The sequence below is a fragment of the Nelusetta ayraudi genome, unplaced genomic scaffold, assembly GCF_046127955.1.
Source record: "Nelusetta ayraudi isolate G7.1 ecotype Tasmania unplaced genomic scaffold, CSIRO-AGI_Nayr_v1 ptg000002l, whole genome shotgun sequence".
NCBI lineage: Eukaryota > Metazoa > Chordata > Actinopteri > Tetraodontiformes > Monacanthidae > Nelusetta > Nelusetta ayraudi.
In genome coordinates, this window is record NW_027466052.1 from 8,779,369 (window position 1) to 8,792,532 (window position 13,164).

General features: G+C 45.2%; 1 protein-coding gene across 1 annotated transcript in view; it reads right to left on the reverse strand.

The window, feature by feature from the left end:
* Positions 1-8,894: 8,894 nt before the first annotated feature.
* lmo1 (LIM domain only 1) overlaps positions 8,895-13,164 on the reverse strand; it is a 28,781-nt gene continuing 24,511 nt past the window's right edge. Inside the window, exons 3-4 of the mRNA XM_076021942.1 lie at positions 12,169-12,294; positions 8,895-9,441 (exon numbers count right to left, since the gene is read on the reverse strand). Of these exons, the coding sequence (XP_075878057.1) occupies positions 9,336-9,441; positions 12,169-12,294 (232 nt within the window). The 3' untranslated portion in view covers positions 8,895-9,335. The remainder of the gene's footprint in view (positions 9,442-12,168; positions 12,295-13,164) is intronic.

Sequence of the window (13,164 nt, forward strand, 5' to 3'; positions counted from 1 at the left end):
ATTCTCCGCTCGAAGAATTGGAATTAGCTTTTGTCTGCTTACCACAAGTACGGCAGGCCCACCTAAAAGCTCAACCAAGTGAGTAGTGGAAGGTACATTCACAGCAATAAGGAAGAGTTTGCTCGCTTAATCGAAGGAGCGTCGTCAAATTGAAAATTGCTCATTGTTGTTCTCTTTGATTTGCATTTTCCTCTTTGGCTCACATCTGAACCACGGGGGCGGAGCCTCAGACTGTTCCGTCTCTCGGGGCGTTTTGGAGGTTCAGTATTGCATATTGTCTCATACATGGCCACGAGTGAAATGGGATATAGCTGGGAAAACACGCAGACAGTCCAAAATAATATAGGCGCGCGTGTACATCTCTGCGGATCCACCCCGTCCTCAACAAGGTGACGTGCCTCCTCCGCTCTCCCTCTATTCTGCACCAACAGAGAAAATTGCACATGTTATAAAATCCAATTTTGTATTTCATTCTGAGGACTACAATAAACACAAAACAAGCAGTAAATAAGCTTTTCAAAAAGCTGATTACCAAAGCAATTTATTGCCAAGTCCAGGACTGTGTTAAAGCGGAGCGGCGCGGCAGAGTGGAGGGGCCCACACACCAAATCTTCTCTCCCTCAAGCGCTTCGCTTTCCATGTTATTAGCGGGGCTGCTTGGTGAGAAGCCAATCTGATCAACTTATTTCACTATATAATGCTCCGGCTCCCGCTGAAAGCAGTTAAGAAAGGATTGTGATTGAGGTCATCCTCGCATCCATCACAGTGGTGAACGCAAGCTATGTATATCAGCAAGCAGCAACCCCCCCCCACCACCCCCCCCCCCCCACCACCACCACCACCCCCGCAACCCCCTACTGTTTGGGTTCGTGTTGTGCACAACAGCCAGGGGAGTGTGTGGGCTCCGGTTCACTGTCAGACTTTCAGATGGAGCTGAACTGGATGACTGTAGCGGTGCGAAGGCCCACACTTTGTCTTCGGCTGCAGGTAAATATGGCACGAAGAACACAATTCCCCCGCTCAGCACCGGCGCCTTGTTGGCAGAATCCAATCCGTCCGTGCCAGAGTATTTCCAAAGGGAAAGCCTCAGCTCTCCTTATTATGCACCACCCTTATTTTAGTAACAGATAAAACAGAGTAATAATGTAAAATAGGCGAGGCTCTTCCTCTGCAGCATTTTGTGTTGCAGATATGTTAAATTAGCTCAAACTTTAGGTGGGGGTGGCGGTGGGGGGGTGGAGGGGCGGTTGTGGAACGAGCAAAAAAAGCAAAAGCAAAAGGTCTGCATAATATTTTTGAATATAAATTGGTGCAGAGATGGCACAGGGAGGAAATGCTGTGGGATTATTCACAGTTATATAATGTTAGGAAGAAAACCAGGCGCTTCTCATTTTGGTCACTTATCCCTCATTGTAAAGGTCTGTATATTTCATTGCTGGTGCAGCAGCTTAGGGGATACATTTCAAAGCAGCAAATAAAAATTGGTTAAACTTCCAAAATTAGCACTTCAAAGTCAAACATGATTTGCAGCGAGGGAAGGGGTGGAAGCAGTGTGACTGTGAATATGTGTGTGTGTGTGTGTGTGCGTGCGCCTGTGTGTGTGTCGGTGTGTGCGTGCGCCTGTGTGTGTGTGTGTGTGTGTGTGTGTGTGTGTGTGTGTGTGTGTGTGTGTGTGCGCGCACACGCGCCTGTGTGTGTTGGAGCTGATGTACAGAGTTCAGCATTAGGCCTTAGAACCAATTTCTAGGCAAATTGGTTTCATTTAAGAATGAGATCACAGAGTAAGCAAACCTTTTTCAGGGCAACTTCATGCATCTGTAGCCATTTACTTCAGTTTTATATGCATTGCTCGGCGGTATTTTTTTGGTAGGTAGAATACGCATAATCTTAGCCACGGGCACCACACCGTACTTAACATATGCACATTTACCTGTTATTACCAAGTTTAATGGCTTCTTCCATTTCATTGCGTTCTGTCAAAAGGACTTCGGTGGCAATTTAGTGTTTTGTTTTCTGTGTTCCTCCAAGCGCTGTTTCGGAATCAGCTCCAATCAAAGCCACATGCAACTAATTGCCCTCACCACTGTATGCAAATAGCGTAAGCTGGCCCATTAGGCAGAAGTGAAACATATGTCGGCGCTTTGGGGCGGGTGTAAAATTTTGTTCCTTCTCAACCAAAACAACAATGTCCTGACCACAGTTTGCATTTCTGATTCGGTGTTTTTTGTTCCTATGTTCACGGGGTTCGTCCCGTTTTCAGCAAATGATAGGGCACTCTGATGCATTCTGTGCTGAAAGAGCGGCCTTAAATGTGGCTCACCTGTCGAAAGCGGGACGTCCTTTTGAAATGGATCCGGAGTGACTCAAAAACATACGTTTTTCGAGTGATAAAGTGCTAATAGGTGAAATCGTCCCATTGTCCCCAATAGCTCTGCACATGGGTGGAGAATTCTGAAGCCCACATGAACCTGCGACTGCATTAGTGTCCAAAGAAAGTAAAAATGTGTACGTCCTTATGAGGGAAAGACAACCCCATTAGCATCGATGTGTTGTTTTAAGCCCTGTTTGCACTTGGTTACTTGTAACTGTTTTGGCAGATCGTATCACAAGTACGCATCTTGAAGCATCTGACGTCTCGAACGTGCCACTTGTGATCGCATTAGTGCATTTTTAACCACTAGGGGCAGTAAAGCGCAAAACTACGGCTAGTTTCGCCTGAAAACGAATAAGAATCAACTTCCTGTTTGCGGACTAAACCAAGTCACTCGTTTTAATCCTACTGCAGCTCGTGTGGATCCGAACGAGGAGTAACGACTGGTGGGACAGAGTGGCGATGACTTTATTTTCGGATCAACAGTGGCTGGCAAATTTTCGGATGCAACGTCGCACATTTAATCTCTCATATGTGGGAAACTGCGACCGCTGCTCCTGACAAAATACACTAATGCGGAATGAAATTTATTAGCATGCTAATAAACGAGTCTAACAAAAATGATTTGTTTTGGCTTCTTGTTTGTAACTTTATAATGACGACGCAGGGAGGTGGGGCGCTGACCAAGTACGTGCACGGGAGAGGTGAGCGGAGTAGGCGGTCGTTAATGTGGACTGAGCTCGCATTCTGTTCGCACGTCCGTGACGAATGCTATGCTATGCTATGCTATGCTATGCTATGCTATGCGAAGCGTCGAAGCCACCTCCCCGAGGTGGTTTGAGTAATCGGATGACAAAACGGATTTGGACTGTTTCCACTTGGTTACTTCGTGTGATTCTTGCCGATCGGAATACAAAAAACGCTTGAAATGACCAAGTGCAAACAGGGCCTTAGAGTGGCAGCCGGAATAAGAAGAGGCCGATGTGGTCTTGCGACATTAGCTTGAGATGTTGCTACCAAGGAAAATGAGGGTTATATTGAAGATCATCTGAAAGTGGTCAGCACGACCTGCCACTCACCAAGCAGGACATAAAATGTTAAGTGCCTGCACCAAACAGTCGCACAGTTTTTGAATGGTTGGCCTCGTCCAGCATTCTTATTCAAAATTCCAGATTTGAGGTTTTTTCCATCCACAAATTCACACATTCCACGCTTCTCCTCCTTGTTTATCGATACCGTGAGGAATCTCCAGTGGACGCCATTTCGACTCAACATCCGAGCATCCAACTCAACTCACAATGTCTCCTATTCTAACTTCTACCAAATGGCCGAGCCGAACCCAAAATACAGCCTGCCACCAGTGTGACGTTATTAAAAAGGAGCATCAGCCGCAGCAGCAGGTCCGGTTTATTTGTCTTGTTCATTGCTGGGTCTTTCATACGCACAGCTTTGCAGGGCATGATTATTTTTCCAGACCTGACCTCAGTGCAAGTGTGGGGAGCAGCGTGTCCTTCATTTCCTGTAATAAAGTTAAAATTAAGGGTGCGGTGAGAAGGCTTACGCCATGCAGTACAATAACCTGTGCGTGGTAAAGTGTCTCGGGTGTGTGAGGCTGCACCCAAACTGAACGCCCTCTCCCTGAACAGCCCCAACACTGTCGCCCCAGTGGAAAATGCAAAAGGACGCTGCGTTTACTGTCACAAGCCAAAACGCTGGCCTTTGGGATGGAACCATGCCTGCTGCCGCTTGCTCCGTCAAGTGCCGCCAACGGCAGCCACTGGGCACCCATCCAAGTTTGAGCTGAATACATCATTTCCCCCCCAAAAAAAAGAAAGAAAGAAGAATTAACACGTGTAAGAAATACAACTGCTGTTGTTAAAATGCTTTAATTCATCATCCGGTTAAACTACTGATGAACATGGTTGACAGTTTGCTAGGCCCCACACTTAAATGCCCGCTGCTAATGCTACCGTGGCAACCTTCGCTATCTGGGAGAGGTTGGTTGCTCCTGTACTGACGGTTAGCATAGCTAGCGGACCTTCCACCTGACTAGTGTTGCCAACTTTCATTCAGAAAAATAAAGGATGCTTCCCGCTGTGCACGGGGCCATGACCATCACAGGCCAGTGACTTGCCAGTAGTGGTAAATCCTAACTTAAAATAGGGTTTCAAAAAAGTATATGTTTCAACTGCTTTGTTACCAATTAAAAATAAGCTGAAGCTGTTTAAATCGTATTGAAATCTTTTAATTGAACATATTTTCACACAACAATCAATAAAGTGCAGGATTGATGGCTTTTACAAAGGAATTAAACAAATTAAGCTGAAAAGAACAAGCAATCCTGGTTAATAGCCTACTCTACGCAAGCTACGCAGCCAGTGTTGTGAATGGGTTGCGCGTCGGTATTTAGCCTGCAACTACATAGATTACGGTTTTGAACACAAACTCCGTCCTGCATCGATTCAAAATGGGACGCACCATTTTATTGTCAAATACGGGACAATTCTGGGGCGGTTGGCAACCCTACACCTGACGTGGTGGTGCTGTAGCGCTAAAACAATGGGCTAAATGAATGAGTTAGCTTAGTTGGGCAGATTCATCAACCCACACGATGGTTATATGGGTTGTGTTCTGCCGTTATGGTTGCAGCAATGCAGAATGTTACAAATGAAAGTGTTGGTTTCCTCGGGTTTGTCTGTGTTTCTCCGTTGGCTTTTAAGTCCTTTGTTTCTGGGAAAAGATGGCCCTGACAATTTTGCACCGGCAAGCCTAAAATACTGTTACTGCCTACGTCCTGCGGTGTCTGTGACCGTAGACTCGCACACAGGGGGGCTCGCAAACTTTCCATTTTATTCAGAAAGTAGCACATTGTGCGATAGCGCTGATTGTCCGGAGCCGTTATGCAGATAATGATTAGAATTTCCGCCACCGCAATAATGAGGTTGATTCCTCGCCAAGAGTTGGACACCGTGCGAATTTAGAAAATAAACTGGCACCAGGTTACTTTGAAAATTACCTGAAGTAATCAAAATGCGTGGCCAACGAGCGGTCGCCTCTCCGGGAAAAAAAGACCAGAAAAAAAAAAAGGGAAAACTTTCATCCATAAAATTAAATTGGGTGTAATTAGAGGTGCTGCACCGTCGGCGGATGCGGAATGAGACTCGGAATCGGCGGTTTCACTTATTGGCCCTGCCTCATGGTTTTTTCATTCGGCGTGCCCTCCTTTATGGCCGCGCGCCGCTGACAGCTGTCCCTATGTCAATACGAATGTCTGTCAAGAGAGATTATACATCACATGAATCGAGGCAGATAATGAGCAAGAGGGAAGGACACTTTTTAACGCCCCCCTCGTGTGCAACATATGACACGAGCCAAGCTAATTAGGCAGATGCCATAATGCAGTAATCAGGAACACAGACGAGGCTGGAGAATTCACAAACTTGAGTCGTAACGGCGCAACATTTGGTGCTTAAGAACTTCGCCACCGCCGCAAGCAGATGGGAGCGTTGTGCAGCCGTGCGTGCGCGTCTGCGGGTGTGAACGCCCGTGCGTGCGGGCGCACGCGCGCACTCGCGCGCGCGAGAGATGTTTTGTCATTCTGGCTGAGCGTATCGGTGCCACAGCGGCGCCCGTATTAGCATGTCTTTTTGCCCCCCCACCCTTACCCCAACCCCCCACCCTTCTCTGCCTGCTTATTTTGTATGCTAAGTAGAGAAAACTGTTTGCGGAGGCGCGCGCGTCAATGTATGGTATCCAACACATGTGGGCGCGCGATTAAACGGAGCCGTGAGTGTGAATTTGCAGCTGGGAGCCGCGCTACCTGGTGAGGTGTCGTCCTCATTATTTTTTCCCGAGGAAATGAGCAATCAGCCATATTGCACGGGGGCCTGATTGTTTCCCTCTGTAAATCAATCCAGGAATTGCAATTAAAATGCTCTCTTATGTGGTATAATTGATGCCTACCTAATCCTTTATTTGCACACCTGCCACTGAGTCTGAATTTTTAATGAATTTCTAATTAATGCTCTTTGTGCACTTGATTTATGTGTTAGCAAATTATGGTGCCGCTCCCGTCGCCTTGCCACTCTTTCCTGCTTGTGCTAAAAAAAAAAAAAAAAAAAAGAAAAGCGGGGGTGGGGGGGGAGATACTGCGTTGAATGATGATGGACAATAATATTGGAGGGGGAGGTGAAGAAAAGTGGGGGAAAAAAAAATGCAAGGATTAACGTTGGTGATCGTTGTCCATTGGTATGCATGAAGACGGCAAGCTAATGCACCCTCCTTGAGTGCACTGAGATGTGCCGTTTGCTTCTCTTAAAGGCCCAGCGTGAAGTTTCGCGACGTCTTGTAGTGAGGAAGTGAGTCACCGGACAATCTTCACGTTAATCACTGTCTTCTGGCGTCCTGATTCACCGTTTTCAGGGTAAAATTACAAATCTGCTAGCAGATACGTAGCCGCAGGTTACGGCCGCCTCCTTGTCCAGTGGACCTGCTCTTCATCTAAATATTATGTTTGTTTTTTTTTAATGAATGAATGAATGGCAGCCACCAGAACTATTTCCCTTTTGTCACATCAAACAAAAACAAAGGTTAATGCCAGCATCGTTTTTGCACGCTTGGGCCTTCAAGCTGACGGGATTGCGGAGAGCGCCCACTATCTGCCAGGCAGGGGCGTGCAGCTCGTTTTTGCCGCTCACGTTGGATTTAATGCCTGAGCAGTATTTTGATCTGCGAGGTGCATATTGCACTTAGTGGGCAAACACTATATTTGAGTCTTGAGGCTGTGATTTTGCAAGTCTGACTCAAAACTGTTGCTTAAAAAACAAACATTCCTTGTTCTTTGTGTTTTTCCAGGTCCCTACCTGTCCACAGGTCCGCTGACGTGACATCACTGCACTGAAGAAGGTTAAATGCAACAGTCTAGACGGAGTTACGGCACAGCGATCTGTAAGTGAGCCTCAACTCAACTCGGTGGTTTTGAGCTTTTCCGTTTTTTTCTTTCTGACGACGTTCTTGTTGACAGAAAGAAGTGTGTGTGGTTTTGCAAAGATGTTTTGTTATCGGCTAACAAATTATCAGTTTTCATCTAAAACCACGTACGGACTGCAAAGCTTAGGCCACCCTGAAGAGGTGACCCGTGCGTCATAAACACTGCAACTAATTCCGCTTTTAAAAAATATCCACATGTAACTGCAGAGGTCCCATGCACAAATGACAAAAAACAAACAAACAAACAAACACAAAAACTGATGTCTGGACCAAATCTTCACTGATCTGTGTTCTGTTTTTCCACGGAAATATTCAGCAGCTTCATTAAGAAGCATGTAAATCATACAGTAAATGATAAGTCTTAAGTAGTATAGTTTACTCTTTCATTCTGATGGTGGTGTCTGAACTGCTTCCTGAAGATGATTTTTTTTCATATTTTTTTAAATTAAAATTTTCTGCTCTGGAGTTTTGAAAATACCATTACTTTCAAAAGATGGTGTAAAAAAATGGGAAGATTAACACAAACTCCCTGGAAAGGTTAACGAACAGACTGCTGCTGCTGGTTGTCTGGTCACAATGTGTTTTCAACTTTTTATACTATAAAACAAATAAATTGCCTGATTTAATTTTTTTTTTTTTTTATCACACATCTCAATAATAAATCATACGGAATTATGCTGCCTCATTATATATATATATATTTTTTTTAAAAAGTCATTAACTTTACCTATTATTTTTTGTCCTCTTAATTTAGAGATCAAGGAGCCAGTGTCAACACAAAATGTTTACCTAATTAATTCCTACATGTAGGTTTAATAAAGCCATTAAAATGAATTATCGCTTGAAGGATCATCTGAGTGTTTGACGGCTGCAGCACTCTCGCATTGTTTTCTGTGTGTGTGTGTGCGTGTCCGTGCGTTTGTGCGTGCGTGCGTGTGTGTGTGTGGATAAACAGTGATCACACAACTCCATTAAGTGAGTCTTGTGGGAAAAGCACTTTTTAATACAGTGCAGCACCTCTGCCGCCGCCGCCGCTGCTGATGAGTTTGAACGAGCTCAAACTCGGCGACGATTACTTTCTAATATATTTGCGGTTGCGTTTTATTTCCGGGCCAATTCACCCTCATAATCAGATGACAATTAGCGAGGCATGACTGACAGCCAGCGGCCCGGCTCGGCTCGGCTCGCCCCCTTCCGTGGACACCTGCACGCTCACAACGACACAGTTTGGAGAAGCAATCTTTTATTCCAAATAAAATCTGGTTAATTTCACTTTTAAACAGCATTTCTAATTCCATCATAGCTCTGCAAAATGTAACAAAAGGTCTTTTGTCGCATCATACTTTGAGGTTCTTCAAATATATTTTCTCTTGCAAGGTTTGTTATTTCTTTCTTTCTTACTTTTTTTTTAATAAGCACTGCAGTTCTCTGGTGACATGGTTACACAGTATGGACCCAACCTCCTTTGAAGACTTTGGCTTTTTTTTTTTTCTTTCTTTCTTTATTCTGGTGCAAGAGAAAAAAACTCACTATGAACATTTAAGAATCTTTAATTCACACTTGTAATAAAATTGCATTACATTTCATAAAATAAATGTTCCAGTTTATATATACAGAGAAAACAGACTGTACATACCCTCCGATGAACCTTTTTCTAGAAGGAAAATTAGAACGCAAAACTGGAAACAAATTTCACAAAACATACAAGCAATACAGTGCTCAGCTAAGCAGGCACAACTGTACATCAAAATTTTTTTTGTAACTGCTCAGTGTTGGGGTGCGGGAGGGGCAAAAAGTTGGACATTTACAATAGAGTCCTTGGGGACTGATAAAGGGGTCTTAAAAAGTATTGCAGGCAAGCAGACAGACGCTTGTCTTAAATCCAAGTGCAGCGGAACATCCATGTCGTGTGTGTGAGACGCGTGGAGCCGATTGTTGCTGTCACCAGGTTGTTTCTCTCCCCGCCCCCCGACGACTATTGAACCTGCGTCTCAAAGCTGCCGTTCAGCTGGCCCTCCTCATAGTCCATCTGACACAAAATCATGTTGTTTTTGAGGAAAAACTTGTCTCCCACACAAAACCTGTTGGCAGAGGGAAGGGGGAAGGGGGGGGGACAAGGAGAAACATTAACATGGCGGTAAGAGTGTTATTTTTTTTTTAAAGATATTTTTTTTCCAGAGCTTATGACAAGCACCACCTTGTTTTAAATGTACCACAGTGGAAAACACCTGATTACTGGGGAAAAAAAAACGCTTGGATAAGTAGATAAATAAATAATTATCATGGGAAAGATCTTATATACATTTTTTCCCCCTCACTAATAGTGCTGATGTGTGTGTGTGTGTGTGTGTTCGAAATATACAACTTTTCTTACAAATATACCATCGCTTGATTGCTACTAAAGTATATAAGGTATAACAGTGCTGTTACTAACTAGTTTGACCAAGTGTGTGTGTGTGTGTGTGTGTGTGTCGGCTAGCTCTGCTCGGCTCTGTTTGATCGCCCTTGTCCTGCTTTCGTAGGAGGTTTTTCAAATTTTTTTTTTATCATCACATGACGCCGATGGACGTCACCAAATAAAGGTGGATCGAAAGCCCGAATCAAGCAGACGCGCACGAGTCACTGTCTGCCGCAATCGGCGCCAGGTCAAGTCTGACCCAGCCTGGCCAAAAAAAAAAAAAAAAAAAAAAAAAAATGGGAACAAGAAAGAAACGGAAAAAAAAAAGAAAAAAAAAAAAGCGCTGGCATCACCCAGAGAGTTTCCAAGGGAAAGTCTGCCACCATGTCAGCTTTTAACAAACCCCTTTTGGTTCTATCAGTGCCCCCCCGGCCCCCCACCCCCCGCCTCCCCAGTTAAGTCTAGGAGACAATTGCAGCGAGGAAATAAGATGTCGCAGCCGCCACCCCCACTGACGCTGCTGCCCCCCCTCTAAGCTGCCGTTTGTTTGTATCGCGTGGCGGCGGCGGCTCCCGTTAAAATGCGAGCGAAGGACGGCGCAGATAAGAAATATAACGGAGCCGGGCGCCGGCCGGTAATGAGCCGGGCTGGTTAAACAGCCGTGGCGGTGGTGGGCCAGATGAGACGTGGCGTGTCTGCGCCTGCCAGCTGAGAAGAGAGGCCGCAGCCACCATTCCCTTCCAGCAGGTGTTCACTATGGTAACTGAATCTGGCCCGCCGAAGGTTAATGGGCTTTTGCTGTGCGGAGGAGCAGGGTCAACCAACCCCTGACAAGCATGCAAAGGACGCGGCGCTCTCACAGCGGCGCCATTAGTGGCCGTATATTAATGGCGGGAGGGAAATAGTGGAAATATTTGGCCGTGTCGCTCCGTCTTAAAGCGTGGCCTGTCGTTTGAAGCCCCCCCCCCCACAACATGGTGGCAATGCAGTGAAATACACCGGTCTTGCCGACAGATGGCAGTGTGGACAGTGTGTGCGTGTGTAGTGTAGAATGTAGAAGAAGAAGAGGAGGAGGAGGAGGAAGAAGGAGGAGGAGGAGAAGGAGGAAGAAGGAGGAGGAGGAAGAAGAAGGAGGAGGAGGAGGAGGAAGAAGGAGCAGCCGCGTGGCAGCGGCAGCCACTTTATTGTTCACACAGATGGCGGCTCATCGGCCAATGGCACGGCAGCGTGGCGGGTGAGGGCGGCTCGCCCAGGTTCAAGGTGAGCGTCGGGAACGTGCACGTTGTTGTTTTGGCTGCTGGCCACGCTGCCGTACGCTCCAGTTCAGGGTGTGCTGCGTCTCAGCCAAACGGGCAAATGTGTTTCCATCCCCCCAGTTTGTAGATTTAAAACGCCTCGAACTGTTGTTTGCGAATTGATTATTCCGATTAGGATTATTATTGTTGTTGTTATTTATTTTTGCAATACACCAAAACACCCAGGAACACAGGGAGACACAGGGCCCCCAGCTGATCCAGGTGTATAATATGTTTGTTTGTTTTGTTATCATTAAGGGCGAAAAGTCTTTTGCTTAAATACACATTGGGGCCAAAACTTTAAATTTGGACTCAGGCCAACATTGATATTTACTGAAAAAACTCTTCCTATATGGACCCAAACAACTTTTGCTTCAACCTCGATATGGAACAAGCAAAGCTTAATACTGTACAATAAATAACTGAATATTGCACACATGCAAAATTGAATTTCAAATAAAAAAAAAAAACATCAAAATGAATAAAATGTAAATTCAAATGGCTCTTTTTTATTTGCTGCCTTCTGATTTAAGTTCCAACAGTGACCCATTTCCACAGGCTAATCACACGTTTAAAAATAAAATAACAATAAACTAATTTAGTCATCATAATATCCTTCAATGAACGTCCTGTCCCGGTTGGGCAGAGCATTCTGGGATTTGTAGTATTAGCGGTACATAGTGATTTTGCATTGTCTGGGCCAGAGTTTGACACCCCTGCTCTATTGCAATGGCTTTACTAGTGTCTCTTTATTCAACCACATGGCCAACAAATATAACATCACATGGTAGCCTCAAACATGAACTAGCAGTGTGTGGCAACAGGAAAAAAACAACATTTTGAATTTCATTATTTTTATATGGCGCAGTGTGAATAATTTTCCTTGCATGCCTTGTGACGATTTGGATATTTTCTTCAGTTTTTATTTTCTGCTATGCGATTCAGTGATGAGAACCAAAAAGTGCAGAAAGTGCTCCCTGACACTGCTCCAGTGTTCGGGCTACTGGTGATTTCAGCACTCCGCTTGTGTTTTTTTTTTTTTTTTTTTTTGGGTGTTGTTTTGTTTTGTTTTGGTGCGTGTTGTTGTGTGCGGCGCGCTGATCCCTAATTCTTACCTCTGGTTGCAGAGCTGACAGGCAAAACAGTCCAAATGGTAAACATTATCTCTGGCTCTCATCACCATTTCAAAGGCTGGGATCAGTTTACTGCAGGCTGCGCAGTTCCCCGTTGTACCGAAGAGCCTAAAAAGACAAGAGGAGCGCACACAGACATTAACCCACCTTCTCCCTCACCTTGATGCAATAAAGGAGCAAACAACAACACCGAGGAAAACGGAAAAACAAACAAACGGCGGCGAGAGCTGCAGAAAAATGCTGCAGTGAAATGAAAAAAAAAAATTAAATAAAGGAGAACGTGCAGAGAGCAATGCACAAATCTTCTGTTTGGCAGCCGCACTGGTTTTTCTTCTCTTTTTTTTTTGTTAATGAGAGTCACAAACATGCATCTTAATACTCGGCTAATGATCTAATTAAAGTGATCACATGGTTTTAATCTCCTTCTTCAAAGAAATTCCCCCTCACGCGTTACAAAAACAATGAAAAACACATCCGAGGCGAAGCATTTTAAATCCTTGAAAGTTTTCCTCCCCCCTCCCTCTAAAAACACCTAATGAGCGCGTGTCCGACCAAAGCCTGCTGGATTTCTGCATGTTCTCGATGTGTCTCTGTTTTGTATCCGCCAGTTCAAAAGATTCTCCGGGCTGAAGCTTTTTCCTCCCGCTCCTTCCGCTCTGCGCCTCGCGATTCCCATTTAGAGCGCGGACAATAACGGGGAGCCGTAACCTTGGAGAGTTAACTAAACTGTTTCACAGCTGAACACACTTGCTGCTCAAACCGCGCTGCCGCTTGTTTAGGCTTAATAGATAGGAGCCAAATGACAGAGGTCACAAACGGAGCAAGCAGCCCACTGGTGTAGCTGCGCCTCTCGCGCTCAAAGCAAAAGGAACCTCAAACGGCCTTCTCCCCCCCCTCCCCCACGCACTCCCTGCCAAATTTACATTTTCATTTTCCGAGCGCCTGCCCCTATGTTTAATTTGGAGATTCCAGAGCGCA